The sequence below is a fragment of the Hibiscus syriacus genome, unplaced genomic scaffold, assembly GCF_006381635.1.
Source record: "Hibiscus syriacus cultivar Baekdansim isolate YM2019G1 unplaced genomic scaffold, ASM638163v2 tig00111131_pilon, whole genome shotgun sequence".
Lineage (NCBI taxonomy): Eukaryota > Viridiplantae > Streptophyta > Magnoliopsida > Malvales > Malvaceae > Hibiscus > Hibiscus syriacus.
In genome coordinates, this window is record NW_024062991.1 from 1,526,224 (window position 1) to 1,539,735 (window position 13,512).

General features: G+C 31.8%; 1 protein-coding gene across 1 annotated transcript; it reads right to left on the minus strand.

The window, feature by feature from the left end:
- Positions 1 to 9,019: 9,019 nt before the first annotated feature.
- On the minus strand, positions 9,020 to 10,338 carry LOC120154491 (nuclear transport factor 2-like). Its single transcript, XM_039166225.1, has 2 exons — positions 10,056 to 10,338; positions 9,020 to 9,930 (listed from the first exon to the last, which is right to left on the minus strand). Exons 1-2 carry the CDS (start codon positions 10,336 to 10,338, stop codon positions 9,020 to 9,022), a joined length of 1,194 nt encoding a protein of 397 aa, XP_039022156.1.
- Between the last annotated feature and the right edge of the window lie 3,174 nt (positions 10,339 to 13,512).

The following is a 13,512-nucleotide window of genomic DNA, read 5'->3' on the forward strand; positions in this document are numbered from 1 at the left end:
GGGCAGACAGAAGTCTTCAACAAGGAAATCAATCAGATCCTCAAGAAAGTACTAAACCCCAAGAGAAAGGATTGGTCTCTTAAGCTGGATGAAGCACTTTGGGTGTATCGCATTGCGTTCAAGACGCCACTTGCGATGTCACCCTTCAAGCTAGTCTATGTCAAGGTATTCCATCTACTCGTGAAACTATAGCACAAGGCCTATTGGACGATCAAGAAACTCAACCTGGATGCCCAGCTAGCTGGAGAAAAAAATACTATTAGAGCTAAATGAGATAAACGAATTTTGAGCACAAGCATATGAGAATGCCTGTTTGTACAAAGAAAAAAAATGAAGAAGTGGTATGACAGAAAACTTCATCCGGGACATTTTTGTTACATCCCAAAAGTCGGGTCAATGACCAAAATAGAATTTTGGTAAATTTAGTGACCAATTTCAAAAAAAGATGGAAAGTTTAGGGATTTAAATGAAAAGTGTTGATGTTAGATTTAATAACAAAGTTTGAAAGTAATAAGGGTATTATGGTTATTTTTCAGGGAAGATTTTTTTATTTTCCCTTTATAAAGGGTAATAAGAACGTGGGAAAGGAGATAATTTCTCCAGAGCCTTCTTCAGTCTTCTTCTTTCTCCACTCCACCGTGGAGCCTTTTATAAGGTAAGTGGGTCTTCAGTTGGCTAATTCTTTCATTTTAAAGCTTGTTTTGATTCTTGGGATGTTAAGAAAGATTAAGGAAAACTTTAGGATGCTTAAAACTCAAGGATTAACAAGTTATGAGAAATTAAGAAAAATGGGTTTTTAAGTGAATATTTGAAATATGAGTTAATAGAGTTTGAAGATGAATTTGACTTGTCGATGGTTAAATTAAGGAATATGAAATATTAGAATTAGATTTAGAACATATTGGAAATTGAGTGTAATTCTTGAATGCCACATAAAGGATAGGATGTTAAGTTTAAAGAAGTGATTATTGAGTAGAAATGAGTTTAAGTATGTGTATGAAAGTTAGGAATATTAAAGGAGGTGAAAGATTAAGAGTTGAGATGAAAAGAGAGTGAATTTCATGCTTAAAAAGGATTTTCTGGGTTGTGTGCATCGATGCATCTTCAATGTGTATCGATGCACTCTCAAATAAATGAACATCGAATGCAATTAGTGCATCGATGCATAAGGAGTGCATCGATTCACCCCCTTAAGAGGAAAACATCGAATGCAATTTGTGTATTGATGAATAAGTAGTGCATCGATGCACTCGTTAAAGGATGCATCGATACATTGTAGAGTGCATCGATACCTACATTATTTAAGAGATGAAAGTAACATTTCTTTTAGTCTAAGAAGTGATAGATAAAAATCTATTAATTAGTATATTGATATGTATCAATGTATTACTATGTAGATATAGAATGTAATCTTGTTCCGGAATAATCCAAAGGTTAGGATCAAGTTAAAGCAAGCAAGGCTAAGGTGAGTGCGTATTAGTTGATATATTATGATGAATGGAAACAAGACTTGTGACAAGTATATTTCCTATATTAACATATATATAAGCATGTTATTGATATGAGCATAATTGTGATATATTATTGTATATGTGGTATGATCTGTGTGAATTTAGGTTATTGTTATGTGATTAAGATATCAATTATGTGATAATGAATGGTATGGATATATGGAAGGTGAAGTAAGCTAATGTATGTGAACATATGTATATAAGATAAGTCATATAGATATGATTTATGAGAGTATGAGTGATATGATAAGAACATATGTTTATGTGATATGGCAATGTGATTATATGGTAAACATAATAATGATGCATATGTTACGTGCCATGAGAGCTAGAGGTATAGTTGGCATGCCAAGAGTCGAGGGTTATACGTGGTCCTTCGGGACATATATGTAATTCTGTGGAACATAAATGTGGTACTTCGGTACACTTATTTGGTTCATTTTATTATGTGTATTGTTTTTAAGGAGTGGTCCTTCGGGACAAATCAGAGGTTCTTCAGGACATAGTGGTCATTCGGGACAAATATACAGTGCCCTAGTGGGAATTTATTCGAGCTGTGGTGACAGCATCAGTGCACAACCTCAATGAACTCACATATCTTTAGTTCTCCAAGATGTACATGGGCTAATAAAGAAATAATATACAGAAACTTAACATGATTGTCATATGTGATTGAACATTTGGATGTGAATGTATGAGTTTCATTTATTGCATATATGATATGTTCTATGTGAAATATGTTGATATGATATATGGGAATGTAAGTGAATATAATATAATTATATGATATATTAGAGGTAATTTCATGAGAAATCTAGTGAACAATATATATATATATATATACATAGATAAAGAAGTGGTGAACTATATGATTAATGAGAATTGAGACCAAGCAGATAGTATATTAATTAAAGGAAAAGGTATATAGATAAGTATAAAAGGATATTTTATAAGTGGTGCATGAAGATATATACGTTTAAAATAGAACTGTGAACTAACCTTGCTAAATTAGTAAGGGATATGAAATTTAGTATAAGAATCTAAGAAATCATATGAGAATATCAGAGGAATCAAATAATAATAAGTTATGCAAATATATGTTTATTAAATGAAGATTAGGTGAGGAATGAATTAAGAGAATATAAGAAATTAGGATATTAGAATATGTAACGAGAATTTATGGGTGAAATGTTAAATAGAAACATATAGAAATGAGAGATAAGATATGTAGGATTATGATCAAAATTACAGGATTAAGAATAGGGTAAGTAAACGACTTAAATGAAGATAGTAGAATGTGATATAAGCTAAGTAGTATGAATTAAATGTGTATAGGAATATGAAATAGTAAAACTCATATGTGATATTATAAGGTTTGTGTGTGTATGTATTCATTTTATGAAGTGTACATGAAGATGTATGTTATAATAGCATTAATTATTCATATGCATTGTTAGAAGTTTAGTTTATATTATATGTTTTTATAAGCCTCGCTAAGTCATAGACTTAGCGTGTGATTGTTTCACACGTAGGTTATAGAAGCGAGAAGAGAAGCTAAGAGGAGCAAGACAGGTCAGCATCTTCCTTACAAATATCGGATCAGAAATATATTAAATATATGCATTTTGTTTTATAGAATATAGTTGGCATGTAGTATAAAGATTTGAATAGTATAAGCTCTGATATGTTTGGTCAAACCCATTTATGTCAATTAATGATAAAATATTCATTTTATCGAATAATGAGTTGGATTTTTATCCACCTGTAAAGGAAAATGTTTTGAAAAGTCAATGTGACACATAGGACTCGAATCCGGGTCGGATACGGGTTGAGGGTGTTATATTTAATGGTATCAAAGCTAAGGTTTAGTTGATTCTCGGTATAATCCGAAGTCCAAAGTGTCATAAAATGTGTACATGCCAACATAGAGTGAAAAAATAATTATGATCTGATAGTGTAAGGAGTATGTTGTCTTGCTAATAAAATAAGATTAGTTTAATATAGTAGAAATATTATTATGAGAATTTCAAAGAAAGCGAAAGGTGAACCTGATGGTAATAGCAATTCACCTGCCCTGGCCAGGCAGGATGGAGAGCGGACACCTCAGGAAGTGCCTCATAAGATCAAAGATTGATTTCAGAAAGTTGAAATCATATCAGAATAGTGATAGAAAGTCTTCAGTGTTGTGAATTAGAAAAGTGATATGGAGTAGTTTTGTTATTATGCGGATAAGATAGAATATGGTGAACAAGTGTCACCATAAGAACATTAAAAAGATCCAGTGATGTGGTAAATATTTGTATAAGAGTTCAATAATAGATGCATCAGTGACAAGTGTATATGAGATATGGAGATAGAGCTTATGAATTTGAGACAAAAGGGATAATACTATGTTTAAGCAAGAATATGGATACGATAAGGGTTTGCATTCTAGATGGGGAAAGTTAGCATTGGCTAACAAGATTATGTGATGAAAAATGTATTGGAATTATAAGATTTTGAGATATTGTCGGGATAAGATAACCAAAGATGATGTGGATCTGAATACCGTTGTATATTTTGATCATAATAATGTGACATAGTGAAGAAGGTAAGGATTCGTATGTTTAAGGAAAGTTAAAGAGTAATAGAAACGTTTAAGAATCAATATATCAGCAATCAATTTATAAAACAGAGAAAGTTAGACTGCTTGAGTTTGGAAACAGAGAAATCGTAACGTGTAGGGATATGAATATAGTTTGATAAGTCGAAGAAATTGTTGTTAAGTTATTCAAAGGAAAATGATGTATGTAAGTGAAGTATGGAGGGCTTGTGCCTAGACTAAAAGAATATTATTGATGTTAAAATTGTTCTTTCTAAGAAATGATGAATTGTGTTAAAGATCTAGAGAGATCTCAGAAGGATTAAGAGAATTCGTATCTCACAAAAAAATCAACATTATCGCAGAGGGACAGAGATTATGATTTTCAATTACAGAATCAGTTTGAATTAGTGTATTCCATATCAAAGGACCAAATTTGATTAAAGATAGATACACTTGAATAGTAGAGTATGGTACTAGAAGATTAAATAAGGAGTTAAGAATGAATCAAATACATTAATACTGAGCTAATTTCGACCGGAAAGAGTGTATATGATTGTAAGAACTGTTGCGGACTGATAAGGTTGAGTGATGAAGAATGTAGTTAAAAGATTAAAGATGATGTAAGGGTAAGCTAACAGAGTATGGTGTAAATTTGTAAATGGTTATGTATTTGATTATATAAATGTGATGCGGTGAAAGAGATAAGGATTAATATGTTTGAAGGAAGTTAAGGATATGTGTATTGTGATGCGAACAAGGACTTTACAAAGAATAAGATTTGTGCAAAGAGTGTTAATTTTCAAAGTTATGAAGATGTGATAAAGATCAGTAATCAGATATGAGCATAAGTGATAGGAAAAGAGCATGTAATAAGGAAATGAAAGGATAAATTTTAAAGAATAAGATGTGATAAAGGTTATGTTTCTTGATTAAGCAGATTTAGTCAGAGAAATAAAGAATAATTTATATGTATTAAGGAAGTTGGTTATTATTGAAAGGCAATTAAATATTGATAAGAAATTTGATTGATTAATGATTTTGAGTGTTAAGAACTGATATTGCTGGTTATATGATAAGTGACATGATAAGGATGTATCAAGGAAAAAGGTAGTTGAACAACGAAAGGAATGAAAGATTAAGTAAAGGAAACAACATAAGAACATTAGAAGATGTGTTCTTATTGTGTGTGCAATGAAAATTCGAGGACGAATTTTCTTTAAAGGAGGGGAGATTTGTAACATCCCAAAAGTCGGGTCAATTACCAAAATAGAATTTTGGTAAATTTAGTGACCAATTTCAAAAAATATGGAAAGTTTAGGGATTTAAATGAAAAGTGTTGATGTTGGATTTAATAACAAAGTTTGAAAGTAATAAGGGTATTATGGTAATTTTTAGGGAAGATTTTTTTATTTTCCCTTTATAAAGGGTAATAAGCACGTGGGAAAGGAGATAATTTCTCCAGAGCCTTCTTCAGTCTTCTTCTTTCTCCTCTCCACCGTGGAGTCTTTTATAAGGTAAGTGGGTCTTCAGTTGGTTAATTCTTTCGTTTTAAAGCTTGTTTTGATTCTTGGGATGTTAAGAAAGATTAAGGAAAACTTTAGGATGCTTAAAACTCAAGGATTAACAAGTTATGAGAAATTAAGAAAAATGGGTTTTTAAGTGAATATTTGAAATATAAGGAGTTAATAGAGTTTGAAGATGAATTTGACTTGTCGATGGTTAAATTAAGGAATATGAAGTATTAGAATTAGATTTAGAACATGTTGGAAATTGAGTGTAATTCTTGAATGCCATATAAAGGATAGGCTGTTGAGTTTAAAGAAGTGATTATTGAGTAGAAATTAGTTTAAGTGTGTGTATGAAAGTTAGGAATATTAAAAGAGGTGAAAGATGAAGAGTTGAGATGAAAAGTGAGTGAATTTCGTGCTTAAAATGGAATTTCTGGGTTGTGTGCATCGATTCATCTTCAATGTGTATCGATGCACTCTCAAATAAATGAACATCGAATGCAATTAGTGCATCGATGCATAATGAGTGCACCGATGCACCCCCTTAAGATGAAAACATCGAATGCAATTTGTGTTTCGATGCATAAGTAGTGCATCGATGCACTCGTTAAAGGATGCATTGATACATTGTAGAGTGCATCGATACCTACATTATTTAAGAGATGAAAGTAACATTTCTTTTAGTCTAAGAAGTGATAGATTAGAATATATTAATTAGTATACTGATATGTATCAATGTATTACTTTATAGATATAAAACGTAATCTTGTTCCGGAACAATCCAAAGGTTAGGATCGAGTCAAAGCAAACAAGGCTAAGGTGAGTGCGTGTTAGTTGATATATTATGATGAATGGAAATAAGACTTGTGACAAGTCTATTTCCTATATTAACATATATATAAGCATGTTATTGATATGAGCATAATTGTGATATATTATTGTATATGTGGTATGATCTGTGTGAATGTAGGTTATTGTTATGTGATTAAGATATCAATTATGTGATAACGAATGGTATGGATATATGGAAGGTGAAGTAAGCTAAAGTATGTGAACATATGTATATAAGATAAGTCATGTGGATATGATTTATGAGAGTATGCGTGATATGATAAGAATATATGTTTATGTGATATGGCTATGTGAATATATGGTAAACATAATAATGATGCACATGTTACGTGTCATGAGAGCTAGAGGTATAGTTGGCATGCCAAGAGTCGAGGGTTCCACGTGGTCCTTCGGGACATATATGTAATTCTGTGGAACATATATGTGGTACTTCGGTACACTTATTTGGTCCATTGTATTATGTGTATGGTTCTTAAGGAGTGGTCCTTCGGGACATAGTGGTCATTCGGGACAAATATACAGTGCCCCTAGTGGGAATTTATTCGAGCTGTAGTGACAGCATCAGTGCACAACCTCAATGAACTCACATATCTTTAGTTCTCCAAGATGTACATGGGCCAATAAAGAAATAATACACAGAAACTTAACATGATTGTCATATGTGATTGAACATTTGGATGTGAATGTATGAGTTTCATTTATTGCATATATGATATGTTCTATGTGAAATATGTTGATATGATATATGGGAATGTAAGTGAATATAATAATATAATTATATGATATATTAGAGGTAATTTCATGAGAAATCTAGTGAACGATATATATATATATACATAGATAAGGAAGTGGTGAACTATATGATTAATGAAATTGAGACCAAGCAGATAGTATATTAATTAAAGGAAAAGGTATATAGATAAGTGTAAAAGGATATTTGATAAGTGGTGCATGAAGATATATACGTTTAAAATATAACTGTGAACCAACCTTGCTAAATTAGTAAGGGATATGAAATTTAGTATAAGAATCTAAGAAATCATATGAGAATATCAGAGGAATCAAATAACAATAAGTTATGCAAATATATGTTTATTAAATGAAGATTGGGTGAGGAATGAATTAAGAGAATATAAGAAATTAGGATATTAGAATATGTAACGAGAATTTATGGGTGAAATGATAAATAGAAACATATAGAAATGAGAGATAAGATATGTAGGATTGTGATCAAAATTTCAGGATTAAGAATAGGGTAAGTAAAAGACTTAAACGAAGATAGTAGAATGTGATATAAGCGAAGTAGTGTGAATTAAATGATTATAGGAATATGAAATAGTAAAACTCATATGTGATATTATAAGGTTTGTGTGTGTATGTATTCATTTTATGAAGTGTACATGAAGATGTATGTTATAATAGCATTAATTATTCATATGCATTGTTAGAAGTTTAATTTATATTATATGTTTTATAAGCCTCACTAAGTCATAGACTTAGCGTGTGATTGTTTCACACGTAGGTTATAGAAGCGAGAAGAGAAGCTAAGAGGAGCCAGACATGTCAGCATCTTCCTTACGAATATCAGATCAGAAATATATTAAATATATGCATTTTGTTTTATAGAATGTAGTTGGCATGTAGTATAAAGATTTAAATAGTATAAGCTCTGATATGTTTGGTAAAACCCATTTATGTCAATTAATGATAAAATATTCATTTTATCGAATAGTAAGTTGGATTTTTATCCACCTGTAAAGGAAAATGTTTTGAAAAGTCAATGTGACACCTAAGACTCGAATCCGGGTCGGATACGGGTTAAGGGTGTTACAATTTTCATGCAGGCCAACAAGTCATCCTGTATAACTCTTCTGTATAATTTATCCTAAAAATTAAGATTCTATTTCGAGGAATAATTGTGAATATGTTTTGAAAAACAAGAATCATCAGTACTGATGGAGGTTCCTATTGTAACCATGTCATAAGAAAACATTCCAACTCGAATCAGTCGGTGAGTTTCCTGGAGACATTTTCTCTACAAATTTTTACTTTGCGTTTCAGCATTTAATTCAATGGTAAGTACAAAAATAAATAATGTTTTAATTTTTATTCTTAAATTTTAATGTTAAATGTAGAAGACGAAATTTAGGTCATTTAGAGGAGAAAATTAACTAATCAGTTTTTTAATTAAAATTATTTTTCAGATGCAATTTAGCCCTTTTTTAACTATAATTATTTTTAATTATATTTTTGTTTGCTTCCACATTTTCATAAGAAGTATTTTTTTACTTAAATATGTTTATCTTCTTATTTCATATTTTATGTACAAATATAACCTGTAGAGAAAATGTGGAGACGGGAAATATGGTAGAAAAAGCATGATATTATAATCAAATAATTACATATAACTACTTCATATTCATATATAAATAACTTAACCCAACAAGAAAAAAATAAAAATACATAGTATATGTTTCATATAATAAAGAAGTATTGTGCATCTTTAATAAATTTCCCTAACGATTGTCATTGTCATTCCTAAAGCTATGAGAATACTAGAGATTTTAATAACTGTGCTTCTCTTTGATATTTAACTTTCGGTTGCCAATTTTAATGAATGAAGCTTGAACAGCGGCTTTTGCAGAACGTGAAGACTCGAATTGAACGAAAGCATATGATCTGTATAACCTATCAAGTTTAATTTGAACACCATTGGATTTAATTGGTCCAAATCTCTTGAAAGCTTCGTGAAGTTGTTCAGGTTTTGAACCGGTAGCTAAGTTCCCAACGAATATAGATGTTCCATCAGCTTTAACATTCCCAGTGTTCATATTCTTATTCTCTCCTTCAAGTCCACTTTTCTTCGGCTCTTGTAATACTCTGACAGATTTTCTGATTGGCGGCGGCTTGAACTGGGCATCGTTTTCATTCAAAACTTGCACCACCGACGAAAAACTCTTCTTAGGAATATGATCGATTGGCACACGACACGTCGAATTCGAAATAATAGCTGGAAAATCCTCCATGCAAAAAGTTGGTCCGTCATGTTGGGTTGAGTTCGAAACAATGGAAGAAACATCTTTGACTGGAGTGGTTTCCACTTCATGTTTTGAAGTTGGAACATCTTTAGTGTGAAAAGTTGGCACGTCTTCGATAGGGAGACTCGGCTCATCATGTTGTGCTAGACTAGAAACAGTGGTTGAATCATCTGCAACGGGAAGAGTTGACACATCACTTTGAACAACAATGGAAACATCTTCAACAGTTGGCACATCTTGATGTGGACTCCAAACAACACTTGAAACATCTTCGACATAAATAGCTGGCGTATCCTCCTGTACTGAACTTGAAACAGCAGGAATATCATGACTTGATAAACTCGAACCAGCCTTTGAAACATCGCTTGTCGAAAAATCCTCCTCAAGAAAAAGATCGGTGGTTGAACTCGAAGTCGAGACATTTGGAGTTATCCATTCTTTGTCATCAAGAAATTTCAAATATCATTGGAGATAAAATAGTCATGAACTGTTGTTTCCATGGGTGAGAGGATGAAGGATTGATTAAACTTGATGATCTGTTCATTGTTTGTAGTGAAAGAACCGGTAACCACGACAAAGACACCCTGATTTGCCGCCAATTGAGAATCACAGGAAACAATATGAAATTGCTTGCAACCAAAGGAGGAAAGAAGATGTTTCTTAATATGTTGAATGGTTGTGAAGGTGGCCATGATATCATCAGGTCCCGGGCGGCTAACCATGCTTGAATCATTATAAAACTTGTGAATCTCTTCCGGGGAATCACGGAGCACCAAATAGTATCGGTCCACAAACACAGCGCCCGCTTCTTGTGGCGTTGAACAGACACTTGACTTAGCGTCCATGGATTAACTGAGAGAAAATTAAGAAAACCGAAAGGAAAGCTAAAACCAGAGAAGACAAAGATTTTCAGATAACCAAAGAGAGGTTATAGTATATATAACATATCAAGTCCAAAGAGGATTGAGATTTCCAGAACTTGAAAGATGTGGAATTCTAATCCAGTTCGGTGTCTTTTATTACGATTTCTATTCGTAGGAAGATACCTTTTGTAGGAAAATTACTTTTCTCTTGGACTTTTAATTACTTATTTATTTTCTTTGAGGTTGAAAAAAATAAAAAGGCTGGAGCGTTTGTTTTCAGACATTAACTGCACAACACAACTGAACTACGATATCATCCAATCATTCAAAATTAATCTAACCTTACGTGATCTAGTCTTAAATTAAATATATTTTTTAAAATATAATATAATTTAGAACTTGTAGATTATATTATATATTTACTCTAATTAGAATTTTGATATATTTACTGCTAATGACAAAATATATTCTGTCTTGTTATAATATATATATATATATTCAATTCTTATAATAAATAAAGGGTAAACTACACAAATGGTTCCTTGACTATAGGATACTATTTTATTGAGTCTTTTGACTATTGAAAGTTACAAAATGATTCCTCGACTATAGAGAGTTGTTATGCTGAGTCCCTAAACTATTAAAAGTTACAAAATGGTCACTCGACTATTCATTATGTTTCAAACTCATCTTATTTCGTTAAAAAAATAACAGTAACCTGAGTTTGACACTAGCATGTTGACTGAGATATGATAGTCGTTTGAGATTATGAGATCAGATTTTATCATATTTCGGGCAGCAGGTTAACGTGCAACTTAGAATGTTGTCAAATTTTTAACGGAAAAGGATGAGTTTGGAACATAATGAATAGTCGGGTGATTATTTTGTAACTTTTAATAGTCAATGGACTCAACAAAGCAACTCCCTATAGTCGGAGGCAATTTTGTAACTTTTAATTCTCTAAGGACTTAATAAAACATTATCATATAATCAAGGGACCATTTATATTTTTTTACCCATAAATAAATATATTCTATTTTTAATTAATCTGAGATGAGTACAAGGCATTATCTGTTTAAAGATAACTCTCAATCATTTGACATCGAACGCTCACACCCCACTTATTCTTGATGCTTGAACTTGGAACCTCAAGGAATAATAACAATTCCCTCTAACACCAGGGTCACTTGGTGTAACACTCTCAGACCGATACGGGTGACCCAATCCGATCCGATGTGTCACATTAGAGTCATTGGAGCGACCCACACAAAAATTCAGGAAAAATAAATTTATTTAAACCATTTCAAACCGTAAAATAATTATAAACAAATTGTACAAGTTCATAAAATATTTCTATATTGAAAATAGAATCCAATCATACACAATATTAAAACAAGTTACATACTCCAATATACATAAAAAAATGGGACTTACATGCCCCTTAATTACTTCTGTATCATACTTTGCAAGTAACGCCGAAGGAACTCCCACTACTGATGTTGATACTACACATGATCAATTCTTTTAACCTGAAATGGTGAGTAACAAAGTGAGCTTTGAGAAAGCTCAATAATACAAAATTATTAGATGATGCTAAAAGAAAAATAGATATATTACAAGACATAAAGCTTTCTTATTGATTCAAGCTTATACATGTTCTAGTGGTGAGTTGAGGTTCATTAATTAAATCTTTAGATAACAGTCGAGAAACCTATTGTTCAGATGAAGCATTCAAAGATACATATTCAAGATATTGAAAACGAGTGTCTAGTGTATTCCCATGAAACTAAAAATAAGCTTTCATATAGTTTAAAAATAATAGTAGTAGTTTATTTCAGGAAAACAGATTTTAAAACCACTGTAATACCCTCCACCCGAACACCGATATACAGTTCTCCAAAACTACATCCATAAGGACTTACCCTAGGCACATTGGGCATAGGAGCCAACCTAAGGGATCACCTTAAGTTTATAAGGACTTACCCTAGACGAAGTGTATGAGCCACCTGAGGAGTGTGCCTCATGTCCATATGGACTTACCTTAAGCAAAAAACAAAGAAGTCATTCTAAGGAAGTGCCTTAGGATCCCTAATGTCTTACTCTATGTCCATTAGGCCTGAAGCCCACCTAAGAGTCACCTTAGATCCATAAGGAATTACCAACTTGATCGGAGCTGAACCTATAGAACTCCATGTCACATCCCAAATAGTACCCAGTAAATCAATTTCAAATAGTAAACAGTAGTATCAGACGTGTTTATATTTCTCAATAAAATCGGTAATCAGAGGCCATATATTAGGTAAACATAGTTTGAAAATCAATAAATCATGGATTAGAATTTTCATCAGATAATTCTTTCATAAATCAAAACAGATAAAACAATCATACTTCAAAGCATATAAATTAGTCATATACAATACAAAGAAAACACTAGAAGATTCAATTACTTTTTAGAGGGACTTAATGGTTAGCAGAAAGGGGGAAATATAGAACTTCTGTAGATTGATCAAATTTCATATACAATGTCCCTATAAGAAGGGTTTGATTACTAACAAATCTAAACAAACATTTAAAAATTGATTTTTATGATCATTTAGGATTTGGGTGCATATGAAAGGTATTCTTATCTAGATTATCCAGATTCAGATATAACACGAGTGATTTCATTATCCAGATTATCATGAACATTTTTTATTCTTGAAGAATTCTTAGTAACTAATTCAATAAGAGAGAAAATGATGATTTTATGACATTAAGATTTTTATATTGGATCAAATATAGATAATTTGGGCTCTTTTTACTCTATAAGGGTATTTTTATAATTTCCTTTTCAAACATTTATAATATTAATATTTTTAACGAGAAAAATAAGAATTTAGAGGTCATGAGACTAATTGAATTACCAATTAATCACTAACTCGAAATTATTTATTATCGGCCTTCTGGTTCCTTAAATGAGTTATTTGAATCTTATTCAATTGTCTTTTGACTGCATTCGGTTCGAGTTTAGAAATAATTACCGATACGAGTTTCATAGAGCATGCAAAAAGAATTGAAAAGCAAGGCTTTGAATTGCCAAACAACGATGGGTCCACAAACACAGTAACCACTTCTTGTGGCGTTAAACAGACACTTGCCTTTGTGTCACCCGTGGAT

Coding starts and splice junctions, on each gene's coding strand:
- LOC120154491 (XM_039166225.1), bottom strand. CDS start 10,338: ATGGACGCTAAGTCAAGTGTCTGTTCAACGCCACAAGAAGCGGGCGCT. Junction 9,931..10,055: donor TGTCTTTGTCGTGGTTACCG/GTTCTTTCACTA, acceptor TTGATGACAAAG/AATGGATAACTCCAAATGTC.